Here is a 22,284-nt window from a genome sequence, read left to right as displayed (position 1 = left end):
GTATATACACACTTCAAACGTTCCAGTTATTATTGCGTATTTATTTTTGTATATTGAAGCCCCTCTCATCTTATAACATCGGACTAATGTTCAATTCGAATCACTTACTTTTACTAAACAGACATTATATCTATTAATGGAATTTATTTCCAAGCACAACAATACTGGCTCAATATTCAAAGGCAACAAATAACTTCTTAGATATTTTTATTGTGATTTTTTAATGTATAACCGAACTTTTTCGGTGGGAATGCTTTAATGAAAGCAAAACCGTAATACGATTATAACTTCCTATAATGAATATAACACAGGTATTTTTTTCCTTACTGGAAACACAAAAACACTCATGAATAGTAGGCATTTGGTCGATATGCACAAGCAGCAAAATAGGACGTGGCCCTAACATATATCTATGTACACAAAAGATATACAATGCATCTATTATATGTTATATCTTGGACAATGCAGGCTGCAATTTAGATAATTACATTAGACTTTGTCCCTTAATGCTACCGACACTCGACTTCAGTCGTTACTGAAAATTTTTATTTTCCATAAACATATGTATAGGTGTTGCAATACATAATTTATTAATGTGTAATTTACCATATGAGTTTGCATGCGCACATATACACTGCAGAGAATTTTTCCCGTTTCCCAAGGTAAGCTATGGGAGCCAGAGTCAAAACACTTTACTTAAATAGGAAGGTTTGCTTTTTGGTTGTAGCAAACCACCAAGCATGCCATTTTTTTAACATCATATATATGTCGGATGTTTTTTTATATTGGTAAAATTTTAACCTTACATTTACAAGTTTATATCTATGAACGATGAAGAAAAATAAATCTACAGGCATACAAAATTCTAAGTCCATTCGTCTATCAGTCGATCCACTTTTGTATTCCCCACAACATGGTCTTGCTTTCCATACATACTTAGTATCATATCATTTGAAGCTTTTGGGTGTGTGTGTGTCTTGAGTCACAGAATGCGATAGTCAATGGCCAATGACCAATGGAACTGGTAATTGATCTTTTAATCATCAACAATGGAATAAACGAGAGATATATAATCAAAGTCAGCTTCTCTGCCTGATGGCCTGCTTTGATTTTGAAGAGCTTGGTTTTGGCTAGTTTGACGCCAGGTTGAATTGGTGCTATTAGTTAAGTTAGAGGCGTTAGACTGGCCACTAGGTAAATTGTTTGCACTACTCTTTGAAACAGAACTGTTTGCAGTCCCTGCCCCATTTATGGAATTACCACTCGCTGTACCACTAGCTACAACACCTGTACTAGAGCTAGCAGAACCGCCAGAAGAATTTGAGACAGAGCCTCCACTAGAACCAAGCAGACTTGAATTTGCTACAGTGGTAATCGTGTTGTTGCTGCAGCTGCTGCCCCCCCCGCCACCACTGTTGTTGCCACTACTATTGCCATTGTTGCCGCTGCAGGCGCCACTCGCGCTGCTGTTTCCGTTACCGTTGCCGCTATTGTTTCCGGATAGACAAGCTCCAGAGCCACTGTTTACATTATTGGCTGAACTGCCGATGCCTACGCCGTTCCCAGCACCAGTTCCACTAGAGCTTGTAGAGGAAGAAGTTTGTGATAAGTGCTGCATTATGTTTTGCACCTCGTTCTCGCTGGGAGATTCAGCAAATATTGTGGTGTTGGCGAGGACACAGTTGTTTAACGCCATTTGCGCTTTGTTCGCCTCTTCTCGAGTTGTATATTTACATAAGGCAATTCCTTGGTTCAAATACGGGTGAAAGCTAACAAGGGGGCCATGCTGCATACACAATGTACGCAAAGTAGGACCATCAATCTGAAAAAAAAAATACGACAAAATTACGTAAAGTTACGACATAAAAAATTATGATGTCTTACAACTATAATAGTCATTAAAAAATCCACTTTGTAATAAACAACTTTTAGAATTAGAAAAAAAATGGCGTTAGATAAATACATAGTTCCTGATTTTAGTTATTTAATATACCTTTGAAGAGCAGAAACATTAACTCTGACCTGTTACACAAAGTATTTATTTAGAAACCGATTAAGTTGCATGTTGGTGATCATAGTACTGTTCTGATAGGCAAGCTTTGTATATAAAGGATAAATGAATATGTTAGGGAACATTCCTGAAGACAGGAAGAGATTTAAGTAAGCGCAAGGCCAGGAAAGGCATTAAAATCGAAAAATATAATTCACTTGCTTGTGTGAGTAAAAACAGTTAGCAAGAAAGTGTGTATGTCTGCGTACTTGTGCTAGAAGACGATTTTAATCTAAGAAACGAATTTGAATTTCGTGATGAATTGTTGATATGAATTTGTTGATCAGGATCAATAGCTGAGTGGAACTGGCCATGTCCGTTCGTCCGTTCGTCCGTTCGTCTGTCCGTATGAACACCTCGATCTCAGGAACTACAAAAGCTAGAATGTTGAGATTAAGCATGCAGCTTCCAGAGACATAGACGCAGCGCAAGTTTATTTTCAAATGTAACGCCCACAAACCCCAATTTTACCGATATTCCAGAAGTCGACTATAGCATTCTATCATGTGTTTTTACTATGTATATATATTTATTTTCAGTCAATTATTTAAATATTTTTTAACATGGAACTATCACTCATTTTTTAATTTATGAAGTAAGATAGAATGCTGACATAAGTGCTTTTTTCCTATCAGCTATTACAGTCCACTTGCATTGCTTAAAAAGTAAAACTTTTATGAGTTTGTTTAAAATATCAATTTTGTGCACAAACGTTCTTTTTTTGAGTGAACCCATAATGAGATCGCTACTTTCATTTGTGCACTTTATGTATTGCTCTACAACAGATTATTTTGTATTATTTTTTAAAATATTTTCAAAAACATTAATGTGTATTTTGAAGATATAAAAAAAAAACCAGATGGTGCCTTTATTTTTCCAAAGTCCGATTCTATCGTGTAGTTTTTCTCATGTATGAAAAGCTTTGATAGAGCTGTTAAATGCTCGCTTTCTTTTAAAACTAACGATCTGCATTTAGCGCAACTGGATTCCCTAGCAAAATATCCAACAAAAGATGTACTCGAAGTTAATTCAATGGGGCAAAATTCAGGCACAAAAAATCATCTATATTTTGATCAAAGTACCTCTCATCGCCTTGTACAATTTCTGAAAATTAAATATTCTTGCTTCTTTTTTTTCAAGGCAAGGCTGATATATAATTGCATCGAACTCTATTGGCAACATAACATCATCATTTGATTCGCAATTCGGCTTTTGTGAAAATTTAAAAATGTGTAGGGATATTAGTTTGGCAATTATTATATTATAAAATTCCTTAACTAGAGGATTCCTACAGTTACCACCTTTTGCACGGAAATACATATACAGGATAAAAAAAAATATATATTTATATTATAAAAATAATTCATATTTTAAAATTAATATTTATAAAATAAATATAAATATGCAACCTTTTTATTGCAAAATTCAATTCTTAAGGCAGGACCAGCTGACATAAGCACCTAAGAATCACAAACTTCACATATTTTTTCCACGTCGCAAGCTGAAAACTCTAACAACAATAATTGTGGTATAAATAATTTAAGAAAATAATTAGGTATTATTTATTCATCTTTTACTATTTATTTGATGTATTCAAATAATTAGATTTTGTACATGGTGGCAATAGATAAACATAATATAGATTGAAAGTCCATAAACTTGTAAAGTAAAGGGAATATTTTGTCAAATGTACAATACATGAGCATACGTGTGCACACATACAGTGATCGACTGTCGCTGAATGCGTACAAGAGCACAAGACTGTGGAACAAAAATTCGAGAGAGCTTGGAGCCAGCTAGAGCCAACACAAAAAAATTGTGTACAAAAGAATCGTATTGGGTTAGGCATATTGTTATTCTAATGTCTTTACTCATACTAAATTTATTGGTAAAGAAGAGTTATGTTCTAAACTGAGGAGTAATCCATTTTGATTTGTAATAACATTAAATTGTGCATTTTTACTACTAAGTACTAAAAATTCAAGTTCCATACAGCTTTGAATTTTAAAAGACTCGTTTGCGAGAAATTTACCAAAAAAGCTAAAATGTATTTGTTTGTTGAATCACTTTTTAATAGCCAGTGATGGTCAAAAATTGACGTTTTAAACATACCTGTGCTGTAAGATTTCTTAGAAGCAACCAACTGGAGCCCCAAGAGGTGTTACCACCTGTCCAAGTCGTGTTTGTGGTTGGAACACCGCCACTTCGAGCCTGTAACCATCCATTAGCACCTCCGGTAATGGTCGTTGGCGTTGACGTACAACTATTTCCTCCATTTCCAGATTTATTTGAATTGGCAGTCAATCCTGGTGGGGGACCTCGAGACGATGATTTATTTAGGGGACTTGTCCATAGCTCTGAAGTGGCGGCACATTGTTGACTATTGTCAGACCAACTGTGACGGTATTGAAATATAATCGATTCATATATTTGGTTATATATTTAAACATTCGTACTTTACCTCGGAAAATTTTGGTTTGGATTAAAACTCCATGTAGACGACGATAAACTTAGTGGCGGTAAATCAGTCGGTGAGTTTTTACCGGTAGCAAATATGTCAGCATCTTTTGGCGTCGAATTAATAGATAATGGAGATCTAGCAACGCTTCCTGGGGTAATGCTGGGATCGTCTTCTATGCTTTTGATCTGTGAACCCTTAAAAACAAACTTCTGCTTGGATATGTTTACATTTTATGTAAATTAACAATTTTACCTTCCATGGCTTGCCTGGCTCAAACTCTTGGACCAGGTCAGTATAAGCAGTTGCTGCTGAAGTTGGCTGAGCAACTGACCAGTCTTTATTCTCGTTATCAGATGAGGGGTCAGGCCAACCGTCCCCAATATTGCGACCAGTTGACCAGGTACTATGAAATTCGATAATCACATTAAAAAATGCATTATGTTATATAGCTAAATGTAATAGGAATCAATTGTCAATTGTGACGATGATGGAATATTGGCTTAAAATATAAAAAGTTATAGGCTGTTTTACATTTTGGCATGATAAGTAATAAAACAGTCGATACACTCATTTCACAAGCAATCGTTTCACCGAGTGTTTTTTCCCCATTATCATTTGTTGGATCAAATTGTGGAATCAAAAGATAAAAGGCTTTTCTGTATACGTATATACCCCGCAGCAAACCGGCATTACTGAGCAAGAATTGTGGCGTTATGCAATGATGAGACTTATTTGCGGAACAGTTCACAGGGACTAAAGGGCAAAACACCTCTCCAAACATCTTCGTATTTTTGAATCACTAGTGTTTGCTCTCGACAAATTACAATGTTTCAAGACCCATATGAAAATATAAATATCAACAATATATATTTTTGTGGTATATTCTTAGACTGCAAAGTTAAGTTGTGGAACAACGAGATGAAACGTCTGTAAAAAACAATCAAAATTCTCATATTGGTTCAGGCGGCGCATACATTGCAGTATAGGTTGACATTCTGATTCTGGAGATGCAGCGTGGGGGGTGAATATCAAGAAAAATACCCTACACTGAAGACATTTTGAGCTCAAAACGATAAAAAGGAATGTCCAGAAAGCAATGATAAGAATGAAAAGAAAGATGTACCGCTTTAATAGAATATACAACAAAATATTTGTAGTCGTACTGAGTTATAAAAAAAAAAAAGCGAAGCTATGGTTTCTTTTTCATTAGTTAGCTAGAAATTTTCAAACTGTAACTATATGATATAGCGGTCCGATTTCGATCAAATTAAAACTTGTATATCTTTTAAAAAACTAGTTTTCGTAAAGACGGACAGAAGGGCATGGCTATATCGACTACATCGTAGTGTATAGATTCACTTAAGAATCTCTAGCTGTTTTAAACACAGACGGATGGTCAGACAGATATAAATTTAAGAATATATTTTCGGCTACTACTTTTCAACGAACTTGATATACAATTTTACTTTGCGAGTAGATCTACATAGTAATATATTACATTTTGTAACATTTTTAAAACATTTTTTAGATCTACATAGTAATATATTACATTTTGTAACATTTTTAAAACCTCAAAATTACAATGTCAAATGCTCAGTATGCCTTTGAAAGTTATGGTAAGATTATTTTGTACGAATCCGACATCTTTCACAAAGTCATATTCGTACGTGTTTTGCACTTCATTAAATCTTTTTCAGATCTGTTTATATATGATATGATATATTAGTTTGGCAAATATCTCCCTTCCGCCTTTTTGTCTTTTGAATTTCGCGGCTATGTACAAAGCGCTACATCTGGCAATACTATACATAATTTGAAAGGTCTTGACATAACCTACAAAACGACGCTATGCATGATTAGTTTGGATATTGCGTTCAACAGTTATAGACGTGTAAACATGGAGTTCACTAACGCCGAAATTCGCGCTATTTTAAAGTTTTCCTTCGTTAAAGGCAAATCCGCTAGAGAAACGTTCCGTGAGATTAATGGTGTTTTGGGGGATGGTACTCTATCACTTCGAACAGCGGAGGAATGGTTTCGACGATTCAGAGCCGGTGAAAACGACACCATGGATAAGCCAGCCGGCGGAAGACCTGTGACGACAAATACCGATCAAATCATGGAATACATCGAGTTAGACCGGCATGTGGCATCTCGTGACATCGCCCAGGAGATGGGAGTTAGTCACCAAACCATTTTAAACCATCTGCAGAAGGCTGGATACAAAAAAAAGCTTGATGTTTGGGTGCCGCATGATTTGACGCAAAAAAACCTTCTGGACCGCATCAACGCCTGCGATATGCTGCTGAAACGGAACGAACTCGACCCATTCTTGAAGCGGATGGTGACTGGCGACGAAAAATGGATCACATACGACAATATCAAGCGAAAATGGCCGTGGTCGAAGGCTGGTGAATCGTCCCAAACAGTGGCCAAGCCGGGATTGACGGCCAGGAAGGTTTTGCTGTGTGTTTGGTGGGATTGGAAGGGAATCATCCACTATGAGCTGCTCCCATTTGGCCAGACGCTTAATTCTACCATCTACTGCGAACAACTGGACCGCTTGAAGCAGGCGATCGACCAGAAGCGTCCAGAATTGGCCAACAGGAAGGGTGTAGTGCTTCACCAGGACAACGCCAGACCACACACTTCGTTGATGACTCGTCAGAAGCTACGGGAGCTCGGATGGGTGGTTTTATCGCATCCACCATATAGCCCGGACATAGCGTCAAGTGATTACCACCTGTTTCTGTCCATGGCGAATGCCCTTGGTGGTGTAAAGATGAACTCAAAAGAGGCTTGTGAAAAGTGGCTGTCCGAGTTCTTCGCAAATAAGGAGGGGGGCTTCTACGAGGGAGGTATTATGAAGTTGCCATCTAGATGGAAACAGATTATCGAACAAAACGGCGCATATTTGAACTAAATCCGATCACTGTAACACTTTTTATAAGGCATTGAATAAAGAGCAAAAAAGCGGAAGGGAGATATTTTCCAACCTATTATATGATATTTTTATATTTATATGTATTAACTAAGAGTAAACTAAATAATGAACTAAATAACTTACCTATCGTTTTGAAGACCCAAAGAGCTTATGTTGCTTGAGTTTCCGGTCAAATTTTGTTTAGTTGCACCTGGGGCACGAGAAAATTCCGCACTGTCAGAGTTGATCTCCTTATCTAATACTGGAAGCTTCCACTGATTTAATCGGGATTGTTGATTGGACGCTCCTTGATATCCACTTGGCTGAAAGCATTTTATTGATTTAAGTTCATAAACATATAAGTTTAATAAACTGAATTTGTGCAGGTTTGTTTTTATATTAAATTTCGATAGACACCTAAGCCCTTTCTGAAGCTCCAGAAATTCAGTATGTCATGGCTAGCTGGATTCAGGTGCTGATCAATTTCGAGAGAAATCTCTTTATCTTTTACTATCTAAACCAGAGGTGCCCAAAGCATCAATACACAAATAAAACCAAATACTTGAACGTTACCATTTTGCTTATTGCTATTTTGCTTAAAACAGTCAGATGAATAAAAAATGAGGAAAACTAAAATATAAAGAAAATTACCTTTTTTACATAGGATAATAATTATTTCTTCAAAAATCAGGCCGAGATAGGAAACACTTAAGATTTGTTTAAGCTTACCTTATTAATATTGAGCTCAGAAAAATTGTTTTGCAAATTATTTATTGCATCGTGACCTCGTAAATAATCGTTGCCTGAGTTACTTAGATGAACAGAAGGATGTTGCTGTTGTTGGGGCTGTTGTTGTTGTTGTTGTTGTGAAGTTGGTTGCATATTCTGCTGTTTTACATATACAGCCTGTTGTGCATTTATCTGGTTCTGTAAATTCTGAATTTGCTGCTTGTATTTAGATATAGCCACATTCACTGCCATTGGATTCGCGTTTCCCCCGCGGGCAAGGGATTGCTGCGCTGCCTGGAGATGCTGAAAGAACACATTTTAAATACAGTGACAGCTGGTATTTTTTTGTCTTAAAGTAGTGTTATTGTTTTCAAGGTAAACATGGGTTTGGCGATTTAGTTGTCTTTTACATATCTTTTACAAAACTTTTTTTTTGATCATCATTAAATTTAAAGATAAGAATGCTTAACTTGATAAATCTTTGACGAAGTGTTTTTCCTGCTCTTGAAAAATATAATTTGTAGATGTTTTAATATTACTCTATTTGCTATAAACATCAGAGGAATGACAGCGTTATAAATGATAATGTTAATAAATAACATATATAAATAAAAAAAAATGTTGGTTGAGTACATTGCTTCAGGGACCAAATTCCGAGTCTGTGTACTGCAATCTGCAATTACTTTTTGCCTCCCATTAATGTAATTTTATCATGTTACCCACTTATCCCACACTAAAATACTAGTTTTTATACCGTAACACATGGGCTGCTTTTTAAAAATATAAAATTACCTTAATATTGCTAAGAAGTTGGTTTAAAAGATTAAGGGTTGTCTGAGTTAGCGGTTGAGTCAATATCTGACTAGATATGAAACCACTATGAATGGCCAATTGAATTTGTTGGCCAAGCATGCGAATTTGCTGACCCGACGGTTGGTTGTTTGTATTTGCTGCTATATTTACAGAGGCTGCTGCTGCCACTGTTGCGTTAGATGTGTTTTGACCAAATCCGACAGATACGGCTGACGAATTACCAACGGCTTGCGGTCCAACAGCAACACCATGTTGGCCTTGATTCAAATACTTTTGCACTTGTAAAGCTGTCATGTTCGCGTTGTTGTTACCACCTCCAGTAACAGCGGTTCCTGCCATATTATTCATAAGGTTATTCTGCAAAACAAAGAAATTTTACGGTTAAAATATTAGGCTTCGGTTTGTACATTCAAAAGTTTTTAAGCTTTGACATACTACACCCCAGAGAGATTAAGAACTAAAATAATTGAAATCGGTAGTTTTCATCGTTTTTAGAAGTTTCAAACTTTTAATGGGAACAAACAGTTTTTATTTCAGTTTTCTGAGGCTAAAGTAGTCTCGGTTTTAAGTTTGTAGAAGAGAGCGTTGAAGGGAAGACACAGAAAAAATTAGAGACTTGATTTAATATAAGTAAAAATAACTATAATTCGAATATTAAAATAATTTAACTAAATAAAAACAGTATTGAAGGTATGTGTGTATCTTATAACTTTGTTTTTGGTGCCGAATGTTTCTAAAAGGCCAAACACGTTACCCGGACACGTCTCAGCAGGGGTTGTCTGTACATTCAATTTAATTTAATTTTAACTGCTATTATCTTAAAGACCATCGCATGCTAATGTAAAATAAGGTAATAAGTAACTATAGTAAATAAAATGAGTCTTTGAATAACATTTTCTTTTTGTAAAAATTGGGATATGTATCGGTAATTCTCGAAAGCAAGATCGTTTTACCTCGAAAGCGAGATTGGTTAACCTCTAAAGACTTGTTTTAGAATTAATCAAATTTATATACAGTTTCGTTCAAAAGAATTGTAGTGCCGGTGAAGTAACACGTTATTTCTCATTATTTCCTCTATTCCTTCACACATTTAACGCTCACTACCCGGAACTTTGTGCCAAATGTTCCACCTCTTGGAAGGGACCGCCTTGGGTTCATTAAGAATATTTATGCATATGGGGGCGCGCTTTTAATTGATTACATATATATTTCCAGGTATTAATATCATGAAATATTAAGACGTAATTTAGACGTAAGTATAGTAAAAAAAATTCATTGGGTTTAGTTCCCTTCTGTTCCATGCTTATTAACAGAAAAACGGTTTTACGACTACTTACATGAGGAAAGGACATGGAAGGTTGTCCACTGTTGACTGGGTAACGACCAGCAAATCCACCGCTGCTTGTTGAACTAGTGTGGTCGGCATAAGAGCCAAGGGACTCATCATGTCGACGCCAACCATCCATTGACAAGGATGAGTTGGCACGGAGCATATCGGCTGCCTCTTCGATGTTCATATTGGCAATTACTAATGCCCGCTCAACATCTTCCTTTTTAAAGCCGTTCTCGACAAGGATCCTGTATTGCTTGCTTTGCTTAATGATCTCTGCGTTAATAACGTTCACCATTCCCACGTTGAGTCCCGCTAGTTTTTGTTGTTGCTGAGATTTTCCTATAATCCCTCCGTGCGTGTTCCACTCAGATCCTAGATCAACGCCATCCACCACGCTTGCTGCAGTGCTCCAACCTGATGAAGTACTGTTAGCAGGCGGTTTGCTTTGCTTATTGCCCCAATTAACTCCAACTGGGGCCGGGTCGCTCCAAGAGTTTTGTGCCAGGGTTGAGTTGGACTTGTCATCAACCCAATTGTTGCTGGATACACTTGCACCGCTGGGGGCGCCGACATTAACGTTATGAGTGTCATCTCCCCAAGTAGTGACAGCAGGTACATTATTTCTGCCGCCTACGTTGCTGGAGTGCACCCACATAGCGCCACCGTCTGGTTTGTGTTGCACGCCGCCCACAGATTGAATCCGAGTTTGGGGTCCAACTACACTGCTTATAGGATTATTTGGATTGCCTCCCACTGGAACATTGCTATTTCCAACGCCGGCTAATCCTATACCACCCGTTTGGCTTTGGCCACGCATGAGATGACTACTACGACCAATTGAATCAGTCATGTCTTTCCAGTGACCGCTTGCAGGGGGAACACGAGTTTGCTGACCCCACAACGATGTACCATCATCGTAGTTAGGAATACTGCGACGCTGAGGCGGTGGGGATGGTTCCTCCCATCCACTTATCTGCTTCGACATGTCTTTGGGACCACTTACTCCAACGCTTACCGGTTGGGCAGGCCCCCACTGTGTTGGGATATTGCCTGATACAGTACCAGGACCGGGCCCACCAGGACCGATACCCGAGCTCGATGTTCCTATATTTGTACTGGCAGTTGCTACGCTTTGACCAACCATTTTGTTGATGCCTTGCAACTGGTTATGGGATATTTGTGGATGATGGCCCCACATTTCAGAGGTCCCATTAAGCCGACCAGATATTCCACGAGGATCTCCTCGAATAGGGTCGCGCGGATCGATCATGCGGATGTCTCGCGGATCGCTCGAAGTTGCCCCAGAACCGTTACCGCCGCGATGTTCAACATTTCGAATATCCATCGAGCCTCCGACTGCCAAAGGGCGTATTTCGCGGGGGTCCCCCCAACCGTTACCAGTATTGCTGGAGTTTCCGCTACTACCTGTGGCGACTCCAGACGTTCCAGTTAAATTGCTTGAACCGTTACCTCCTAAAATAACAACAGAAATTTAAAAATATTTCGGGTTAATGAAATTCAATTCAAATTAAATTGAAAATTACATTCAAATTGTCTGTTAAACTTAGAATGGGAATTTAGCCCCCAATATCTGTTACAACCTTAATGATTTTATCACGTTGTGTTAGCAATGTTGGTGGAAAAACTAAAGCCTTCAACTGATCTTTTAGGCTTACTTAATTATTTCTATTTAATATCTAATAGAAATAATGCTTACCAGTTGATCCAAGTCCGACGCCAACGACACCTTGTCCCCACTGAGGTGCGCCAGACGAAACCACACCGCCTGGGCCGACATTAACTCCGGCTTGATTTACTCCCACTGTAGCTCCAGACACCGCGTTGCTAACAGATCCTCCGGTCCATACACTACTACTATCGGCCCCATCGTCGTCCTCTCCCCATGTTCCACCTAGGTTGGAGGATGGTGTATGACCCCACGACGGCTTTGGAACTTGCTGTGCGGTCGGCTGACCGCCGTTTCTCAAATTGGACTCCCAAAGATCAGTGCCATTGTTAATGCTTGGCTTCCACATTGGTGGACCGGCAGCATCTTTATTGGCTGGTTCTGGTGAACTGGGAACTTCCCAATTGGTATCCTGGTTAACATGCTGACAGCCCCAGCCATCTTGGGAAAAAAGGGCTTCGCGCATAGTGCTTAAGTGTTCTAACTGATTGTCAGCTTCAAAAGTAGCATTCCTTACTATTCCAACATCCACTTGATCTTTAACTTCATTCTCAAAAGCATTTATGGCAATTTTTAAGAATTTTGTAATTTATTAGAAAAGGAATGACTTAATCTTAATCCTTGTGGTTTTTGTGATCTGTATAAATATAGAAAAAACATCTATTATTTTTAATACAAAATAAAAAATTTGTTTTTAAATGAAATTTCTAAATTGTTTGCAAAAAAACCGTCAAAACGTTAAAACGTTCCGAAGCCCAAAGCTGTCACGCTCACACTGTTGAAAAATTAAATGTTTTTAGTTTTCCTATTGATAGTTCTTAAAATAAAATTAAAAATGTTTATATTTCCCAAATATAAGCCATATACAATTAGAAAACAAGATAGAATGATATAGTCGAGTTCCACTACTATCAGATACCCGTTACTCAGCTAGTGCGAACAAGAAATTTCATAATTTTCCAGATTATCTGTCAAAACTGAGAATAAAATTAAAAAAAATGAAAACAATTTTTTCAATAGCGGTTTGCGAGCGGTAGAGTGGGCGTGGCAAAACGATTTTTGGCAAAACGATAAAACTTTACAAGACTAATAAATAAATTATAAAATATCCAAACATTTTTCAAAATTGTGGGCGTGGCAGTTTTAGGCGGTTTGTGAGAGGTACAGTGGGCGTGGCAAAAAGTTTTTCAGGAAATCGATAGAAATTTACAAGACTAAAAACAAATTTAAAAAATATCAAATTTTTCAACAATGTGTGCGTGGCAGTTTTCTGCGGTTTATGGGCGGTAGAGCGGGTGTGGCAAAAAGTTTTTCGGCAAATCTAGCTTTTGTAGTTCCTGAGATCGAGGCGTTCATACGGACATGGCCAGTTCGAATCGGTTATTGATCCTGATCAAGAATATACTAATATAGAGTATACTTTATATGGTCGGAAACGCTTCCTTCTGCCTGTTACATACTTTTCAACGAACCTAGTATACCCTCTTACTCTACGAGTAACGGGTATAAAAACAGAAATAAATATCTACTTTAGGCTTTTAACTGAAGTTATAGTACACTCTGAAGGAGGAATCATAAAAATTGAACTATAATCGATACAAAAACAAGTGCTCAAGATATATGTATATACATACATATCAATACCTTCCATATAAGAGAGGTAGTCATTTGATAGCAGTTACAAATGTATACTTGGTATTTAAATATATATATATATATGTACATAATTAGTTATGAAAATTAAATATGTATTGCGATCGCTGCACTACCAGTACTGCTGTCCAACCGGCAGTTCCCCCAGGCGCACATAAACGAAAAATTCACGTGTGACAAACATACATACATATGTATGTCAAAATATAAAAACTTAATACACGACACTAAAATGGTATATAAATACACAAACGCATATGTATCCATGTAAAACGAATTTGACAACTCTGGGCAGGCAGCCATCATTGACGCAAGCACCCTATTTTAAGTCTACCTTTCCTAATTTCGCGTTTACAATTAGGCTTAGATAAACTTAGAATTCAAAATATATTTACACAACCTGTATATATGATAAATCCTAAACTTTTAATTTATATATATTTATATATGTATGAAGACATTCTGTGAATTCATACATATGTAGAGAAGACATTGTACAATACTTAGTATATTCGCGTGTCTACTCTTCTAGAAGAATATACAAGCAAAAACCTGAGAAAATCACAAAATGGAGATCCAACAAGAACCTACCAAACAGAGGGTTGAAAAATGATATCCATTGCCAGCAGCTGCGTTTATATTAAGATTGAACACTCGTGTCGTTTGCCGAATATTTGCAAGAATTTTTGCCTATACCGAGCGAGATGATTTTCTCTATATAAGTATATATATTTATACATATAAATATATATGTATATTTGTGTATGTATGCATGCCAAGCCACTTTGACGGTTCCACAAAGTATGTATGTGTTGTAAAACATACACACATTCTGCACTCAATTATATTTTTTCATATTTCACAAAATAAATTAGAAGTAATAAAGTTAAATGTGAAATCTAATTTGGCTCAAAAATAATTTTATTTCGATGTAATTGAATATAAATTTCGGCGCACGTTCGACGATGAGGACGGCAGTTACTAGTGTATTAAATAAACACATACAGATATTGCTGCTAGCAATATTGCCACCTAGTCGAAATTCAAACACGGATTGGCAAGGTATGAGGGGTGAAAAGCCTCTTGCATATACAATGTGCGCATCGCTTTTAATTTAACTATGAACTAAATCTTTACAGTTGGATATGAAAACATCAAAGCAAATGCAACACATTTCAGTTCACAGGTGCTTTAAGTCATTATGTAAAATGTTTAAAGCGTGGCAACTCTTGACTGGAACATATGTACATATAACGTTTTCCAATGCACGATACACAAGCGAACAGAATTTATTCTTCACTGTTACACACATGAGTATGTCTGAAACTATTCGCTTGGGTTTTCGCGACCAATTAGGTTATGCATAATTAGGTTATGTCTGAATGATTCTTTTTTGATCGTATAAGGTCCGTATTTAACCATACATAAATATTGTTTTATTTTAATTGAGCTGCAAGAGTATACCAACACATTAGATTATAATCCGTATATTCTATCCGTGGTGAGCTGTTTTAAATCTTTTTGTTTTAATGACAAAGGGCTTGTATTCGGATGAGTACGCACACAAAAACATTCACTACTCGTGCTAATTCATTTTAACACATGGGCTTATGTTAAGATGTAACTATACGATGCTCTCGCTCGCACATTGCCTGGACCAACGAATGGCTTTCTAGGTAGATGACCGATATTTTCTTAAACCAATCGATACTAAAAAATCCTAAGTAATACCCAGTCCACACAGCTACCTTAATTGTGTCTAGCGATGCGCTTACACCGTAGGGAAAGGAGAAAGTAATTTGAGGTATCATGCATACTTACATATTAAATAGACATGTGAGGCCGAAATATTGTTTAAACAAGCTATCGACTATCAACTTCACCACGAATCAGATTAAAGATCTGACTGTTCCATTGTTCTACAGTTTTCTAGCGAAGGTAAATTAATTAAAATTAGTCTACTATAATTATTCATACATCAAATATAATAGAAATTAAAAGTCTGATATAGCGGTAATAAACATTACACATCAAGGAATGTGTTAAAAATATTAATTGCATGTTAGGTATTTTACTAAAAATCTAGTTTTCGTGTTGCGGGTTAAAGACCGCCAGCTGAATACTTTACAAAAAAATTCAGAGAGTTTCTTTCGGAAGTATATAAGGAAAAATTAGATGGATATTTCGGAAGAAAGATTTGGAACAGGTATGTGAAAATCCGTATTAGTGTGAGCCTTTCGGAAATGAATTGAACAGGGCCGATAATAGTTCGAGCAAATGTAATCGATTATTATAATTATTAAATCAGAATCGGAAACTGCGGTAGTCATGTAATCCTTTATTTGAAATTCGTAGAATTGAAATTTGATGTTGTACCACTAAAGATTAACTTCAATTAACTCATACGCTCCTTTTTTTTAAAACAAATAAATAAGGAGCACAACAAAATCAGAAGGCATTTTATTTTGTGCTTATATTCCAGTTAAATAGGCTTGAGATTTTTCACATTTTCTCACATTCAATCATATGAAAGAAAAATACGATACACAAGGGACTAGAGAAAAGAATCGACTGTAACGAAAGCCGTGACAGAGAAATTGTCAAGGCATAATTATGGATATTTCTCGGCAGCTTGATCCTTTCACCAATCAAGTCTACACTAGGTACGATATTGCAGGAATTTTCTGTTGCCGTAAAAAGATTTTAAACGAAAGTAAACCAAATTTCAAATTATGTATATATATTATTTATTTCATTAAATATATGTTTAAAAAAATAGAAAGCTCTTAATTATTTTTGTTTAAAAAAAATATTGAATACAAAACTTGGACTTATGGTAGATAAATTTGAAACTGTATGTATTGGTGTTCCGCGTTGAAGTCAAATGATATGTTATAAAAAAAACGCCTTTCCTTGGATTATTGTAATGAAAATGAAATAGGTTTCACCAATTACTAAGAAAATCGAAACCCTTAGGCATTTTTAGTTCAGGAGATAATAATTTTGTATTTTCGTCTTCACGTACATCTTTAAATTCGTTTTCATAATCAGAGAAGTCATTTGATACACTGTTTTCAGATCCACATTTAAACAATAGTTTCATTTTCTCATTATATTCAATACATTCGTCAATATAAGCACTTTGGTTTTTCGGGTTGTCTTCAAGAGTAGAAATCTTTTTTTTCCCTAGGTCAATCTCGATCTGATCATTAGAATTAACTTGAAGAATTGGTATTTTTGTTTGGGTTGAATCTTTTGTTTTCAGTTTTAAATTAACGGATTTTTTTGCATCAATGGGAGTATCCAGACAGATATCATCAAATTCTTTTAATACTATGTTTATTTGTGATTTTGTTCGATAAGAAAATGGAAACGAATGCTCATCTCGAAAATCGCCGGTGTTTTCATCGCGTAATATTTTTAAGCCAACGTGTTGATAATTATATGTGTGCAAATCTTGGCCGTTATATAAATATATAAAGTCTCCGTAACAAAATTGACGGTAATCGTTATTACTAAGTTTAGAATGTACTTGCGAATCTTGTGCCGCCAAGTTTTCTTTAGTCTTATGGCAGTACTTAAAAAATATATTAGGATCTATTAAGTGGTCGTTCAATATTTTTTCCTGTTCGTTTAATGTCAATGCAAGCCAAACATTTTGACTATGTGAAGATTTAACTTTATTTAGATCGCAGGTAATCCTTTCAGAAATAGAATTAAGTCGCGAGAAGTATGACTGAGGCCCATCGTGTGTTGCCATCTTTAATCTGAAAGTAAATTGCGTTTCCACTTAATAATAACATCTTATTTGTATGTACGCGTATGTACATACACTGCGCGACAACCGATTAGCACACCCTATGCTGCTCGTCTTAGAAACTTAATATCAGGAAAACTAAAAAAACTTTTCAAATACATTTTTTCCCCTGAAAAGAATATATAATTTCACACGAAAATTAATAGAAGATAGGATACTAACTTTATTAAGAACATTTTAAATTAATGTAAACAAACATAACATACAAAATTCACTATTATATTATTTTTGCGACAGCCGATTAGCACGATCAGCCGATCACTTGAAAACTTAAAATAACAAAATAAAATGGGTTCAAAGTTCCTTTAAATTGCTTTTTAATATTAATTTAAATATTATGACTTCGTACATCCGCTGAGGTAAGGACTGATATAACGACCCGCACGGGTATGCCTTTCCTTTCTGAGATCATGAAAGTAGTAGGCATAGCCGTCAGGACCCTCCAAATTAAACATCTTTTCATCCGAAAAGACTACACGCTCCCACTCCTTAGTCCAGGTCATATTTGATCGACAGAAATTGAGTCGTTGCATCTTTCTAAGTTGGTTTAGAGGTGTTTTTTTTTTTTAATTTTAGATGCTTTATATGTTCAGCATTCAAAATAGCTCTTTGCACAGTCCGAAAGCAAGCTTTAACACCAGTTTTTTCCTTTATTTTAGCGGCTGAGTCGTGGGAATTAGATGCGTGTCGTAGTATGATTCGCTTGTCAGATGGTGTTATTGCTGATGATGGCCGACCTTTCATGTTTTTCCCATATGTTTATCCCTCATTGCTTAAATATGCGGTAATAACTTTACGGCTGCGCTTAATATTTTTTGATATTTGAAGAATAGATGGCCCGCACTCCCTGTAACCCTTTATTTTGCCTTTTTCAAACTCGTCCAACGGTTTTCCTTGCCGATTATTACTTTATTTTATTGATAATTAGTCCCAATAAATAAATAATAAACTTAAACACCCAATCTAGGCAGCTTACACGCAAAAGGTGACATGAAAGCGAAAATGTGCTAATCGGCTGTCTCAAAAAACATGCATGCATTTTTGTCGCACTTCAAAAGAAAAAAGCAAAGCAAAATAACGGTACACTTCCAGAGCTCACAGTTATACTTAGAATGAGCGAAAATGATACAGAATAATAGGAAAAATAGAATACGCATGAAACATATTCAGAGTAGGGAGTTATTTTCCTTTAAACTGATAGGTTAGACAGTGTGCTAATCGGTTGTCGCGCAGTATATCTAGTTTTTCAGTTTGAACTATGTACATACAGTGGCTCACAGCTTATTTCAACCACCGTCGATCTGAAACTTCAACGGTCTGTAAAGGCTGAACTAAAAATTTTATCATACAAATTTAAACGCAACATGTTTCAAGATATTATTTACTAACTTATTTTGTTTTTAATAATTTTTGTAGTATTTTTTTAAAAATTAATAATGAAAATGTACCTCAAATCAATGCAACAGCTTATTTCAACCAGTTTGTAAAATTGGTATTTTTTCCTATGCTTAAAACTATAAAAAATTTTTTAAAATTTTGTGTGACCTCCCTTGTTGTTAACAACCATTTTAAGGTCTTTTCGGCTCGAATCCACTAATTTTTGGTGAGCTCTGGGGTTATTTTAGCCCACTCCTCTACCAAAGCGAGATCTTGTATTAAAACGTTTTAAAAATGGACATTCGCGGAGGAAAATTGCAGAAATGGTTTCGCTGAGTGATTCTACAGTCCAAAGCATCATTTATCGTTTTGTCCGAGAAAATAGAGTGCAGGACAAGGGAAGGAATGCTGCCAACAAAATTTGTAATCAAACGGACGAGCGCCATACGGTCCGGAAAACACGGGAAAATCCCAGATTATCGGCTACATTATTATCCAAAAATTGCCAACGAAATAGAATCCGCGTTAGGAAAGTCTTGCCGCCATGAGCATGATTTAAATGGTAGAATGGCACGGAAGAAAACATTTATAAGTGCTAAAAACATGAAGGCCCGTTTGAACTTAGCTAAAGAGCATTTAAACAAGGATTCCGCTTTTTGTAACACTGTTATATTTGCTGATGAGTCCAAGTTCAATATTTTTGGCTCAGATGGAGCATCTTATGTGTGGCGAAAGCCAAATACAGAGCTGCAAGCCAAACATTTAAAAGCCACAGTGAAGCACGGCGGTGGCAGCGTCATCGTTTGGGCCTGTATGTAGTCAGCTGGAGTTGGAATGCTCGAATTTATAGATTCAACGATGAATAAAATGCGTTACCTCGATATTTTGAAGTTAAATTTATTGGATAGTGCGGAAAAACTGGGCATACGGGACAATTTTCGCATTTATCAAGACAATGACCCAAAACATAGGTCGGGCATTGTGCAAAACAGGCTAGTGTGGAATTGTCCCCATGTAATGAAACCCACAGAACAGTCGCCAGACATGATTGTTATAGAGAATTTGTGGGCAATTTCGGATATAAACATCCGGAAACCCCAAATTTCCAATAAATCTGACCTAAAGTAGCTTTGGTAGAGGAATGGGCTAAAATAACCCTAGAACTCACTCAAAAATTAGTGGATTCGAGCCGAAAAGACCTTAAAATGGTTGTTAACAACAAGGGAAGTCACACAAAATTTTTAAAAATTTTTTATAGTTTTAAGCATAGGAAAAAATACCAATTTTACAAACTGGTTGAAATAAGCTGTTGCATTGATTTGAGGAACATTTTCATTATTAATTCTTAAAATAATATTACAAAAATTATTAAAAATAAAATAAGCTAGTTAATAATATCTTGAAACATACAAGAAATATGTTGCGTTTAAATTTTTTTGATAAAATTTTTAGTTCAGCTTTTACAGACCGTTGAAGTTTCAAATCGACGGTGGTTGAAATAAGCTGTGAGCCACTGTATATGCGAACCTTCTATTAAATGGATATAATTGCAAAGCCTCAATACCGTTTCCTGTTCTCCTGAAATCGAATAATGTAATTTAGTTACCTAAATTGATTTAATATTTATAATTCTTTTTATGTGCGCTTCTCGAAAAGTAAGACGGTTTACTAAAAAGTGCACTAAGAAATAGATAACAGGTGGAGGGAAGCGTGTCCGACAATATTTCTGATAGATTTTAGTAGGTCACTGCCGAGTTGATCTGGCCATGTTAGTCACAGGCGGGGACCTGGGACAAGCAAAACAACTGAGATAAGGCGTGTAGACTCTAGTTAAGCGGACAAAAAGCATTCTCTTTACTGCTTGCTGCAGCAATTGAAATTTTGGTTGCATATCACAATCTTTTTCCTTTTCTTTTTTTTAAGCTAAATAACCAATAGTTGCGGTACTCAACTACCTTAACTAGCACCTTAACAAACTTAACTTAGCAAATACAAAATAAAGAAATATCTCTAGCATCTAAACTAATACTATTTTAGCATAGCCACGTTCGTAACCCGAAACTATTTTTAATTTCTATTTTTTTATAGTTTTTGAAAAATTACTAATTTTTAATTAAACAGGAATTTGTTTAATTCACTTTGGAACTTATTCGCATTCGAACTAGTGACTCGTTATGCAAATGCGGTGATCATTTGCAAATCGGATCAGACATTTGAACCTTCCTGAGGTGGCTATCCCAAAAAAAATTAAACAAAAATAAAGTCTTCTAAAATGAAAGAATGTTTTAAAAGTGTGGGCGTGACAGTGTTGGGCGGTTGTGGGCTTGGCAAAATTTGAAAACCATCTTGCGTTTATTTCTCTGGAATCTAAATACTTAAGCTCAGTTTTCTAGCTTTTATAATTCCTGAGATCGAGGCGTTCATACGGAAAAACCATTCCTGTTAGATACTTTTCAATATATCTAGTATACTGTTTTACTCTACGATTAACGGGTATACAAATAAGAACATTTATTTTCGGGTCGCATCGACTTATATATACATATGTATACTACCTGCAATGGAAAAAAGACTTTTGGACAGATTTGTAGCATTAAAACTGACAGACTAAAAACGGAAGAACGGACATGGCCATATCCACCCGGCTGTTGATACTGTCTGCACATTTCATTATTTGCGATTTTTTAACTGAAGTTTCAACGTTCTTTTCAATAATATGAATTACTTTTGATTTCCCGTTTAAAACATAACACAAGAATTAATAAGAATTTTGTCCTGGCGATTTTAGGTCTATAAAATCTTATAAAAATGCGCATCCGTCGATAGATCACGTAGATCAAAAGTATCGAAACTCTTAATTTTATATTATTATATAATGTTCACACAGTCAGAAAACGCGTCATCTACACTTAACAGCACAAAATTCAAACGAATCCACAACAAATTTGATGACACGTGCGTATCAAACAATAGAGTGGAAACAAAAAGCCATATAAAACAGAAATGTTTATGAAAAAAAGCCGCTGGTGCAGAATATGGACAATTTACAGAGTTTCCACATATTTTAGTGTTATAAACAAAATTTTTCGTTTATTGCATTATGCTCGTAAATATCATCGCTAACACTGGCGTATTATTGAAAATAAAATTTTTTTGTTTTAATATTAGTAACAAACATTATTTTGCCATTGTTTGTACATTTTTTTGTAACAACATCCGAGTGGGTTCCCTTGAGCGGAACGTCAACTTAACCACTAAGATTACAAATAAAACCTTCTGCAAGCACCATGCAACTGTAACTGCACCATGAAAGTAAGTTAATTAACATTTGTCTACTCGAATAAGGACGTGTTATAAGGTTTGCATTTTTATTTAGGCACCATTAGGCAATCAGTAAACGATTTTTTGGTATCGATTAAATGAGATTCCAACCAGTTCCTA

At 35.9% G+C, this 22,284-nt stretch overlaps 1 protein-coding gene and 1 long non-coding RNA gene across 12 annotated transcripts; both read right to left on the bottom strand.

Annotated features, from left to right (window-relative positions):
- Nucleotides 1–16: 16 nt before the first annotated feature.
- LOC6555851 (protein Gawky) lies at nt 17–15,418 on the bottom strand. Of its 7 annotated transcripts, none has more exons than XM_026983486.1 (11): nt 15,213–15,345; nt 14,241–14,481; nt 12,027–12,633; nt 10,314–11,782; nt 8,956–9,333; nt 8,164–8,466; nt 7,579–7,757; nt 4,764–4,914; nt 4,512–4,705; nt 4,163–4,445; nt 17–1,822 (listed from the first exon to the last, which is right to left on the bottom strand). In XM_026983486.1, exons 3-11 carry the CDS (start codon nt 12,460–12,462, stop codon nt 1,037–1,039), a joined length of 4,179 nt encoding a protein of 1,392 aa, XP_026839287.1. In that variant the 5' UTR covers nt 12,463–12,633; nt 14,241–14,481; nt 15,213–15,345; the 3' UTR covers nt 17–1,036. The 7 variants fall into 7 exon arrangements, with proteins under 7 accessions (XP_026839287.1, XP_026839285.1, XP_015008691.1 ...); XM_026983484.1 differs by having other exon boundaries at nt 15,118–15,344; XM_015153205.2 differs by having other exon boundaries at nt 4,512–4,696; nt 15,118–15,344.
- Nucleotides 15,419–17,038: 1,620 nt separating this feature from the next.
- Nucleotides 17,039–21,762, bottom strand: LOC113564667. Of its 5 annotated transcripts, none has more exons than XR_003408223.1 (3): nt 21,399–21,717; nt 20,450–20,630; nt 17,039–17,416 (listed from the first exon to the last, which is right to left on the bottom strand). It is a non-coding gene; the product is annotated as an uncharacterized LOC113564667 (long non-coding RNA). The 5 variants fall into 5 exon arrangements; XR_003408225.1 differs by lacking the exon at nt 20,450–20,630 and adding an exon at nt 17,482–17,575 and having other exon boundaries at nt 21,399–21,716; XR_003408222.1 differs by lacking the exon at nt 20,450–20,630 and adding an exon at nt 20,371–20,421 and having other exon boundaries at nt 21,399–21,715.
- Nucleotides 21,763–22,284: the final 522 nt, after the last annotated feature.

This window comes from Drosophila erecta, unplaced genomic scaffold (genome assembly GCF_003286155.1).
Source record: "Drosophila erecta strain 14021-0224.00,06,07 unplaced genomic scaffold, DereRS2 tig00000294-arrow-arrow-pilon, whole genome shotgun sequence".
In the NCBI taxonomy this organism is placed as follows: Eukaryota; Metazoa; Arthropoda; class Insecta; order Diptera; family Drosophilidae; genus Drosophila; species Drosophila erecta.
Note: the sequence above shows the minus strand (reverse complement) of the source record. Positions and strands in the feature narration are given on the sequence as shown.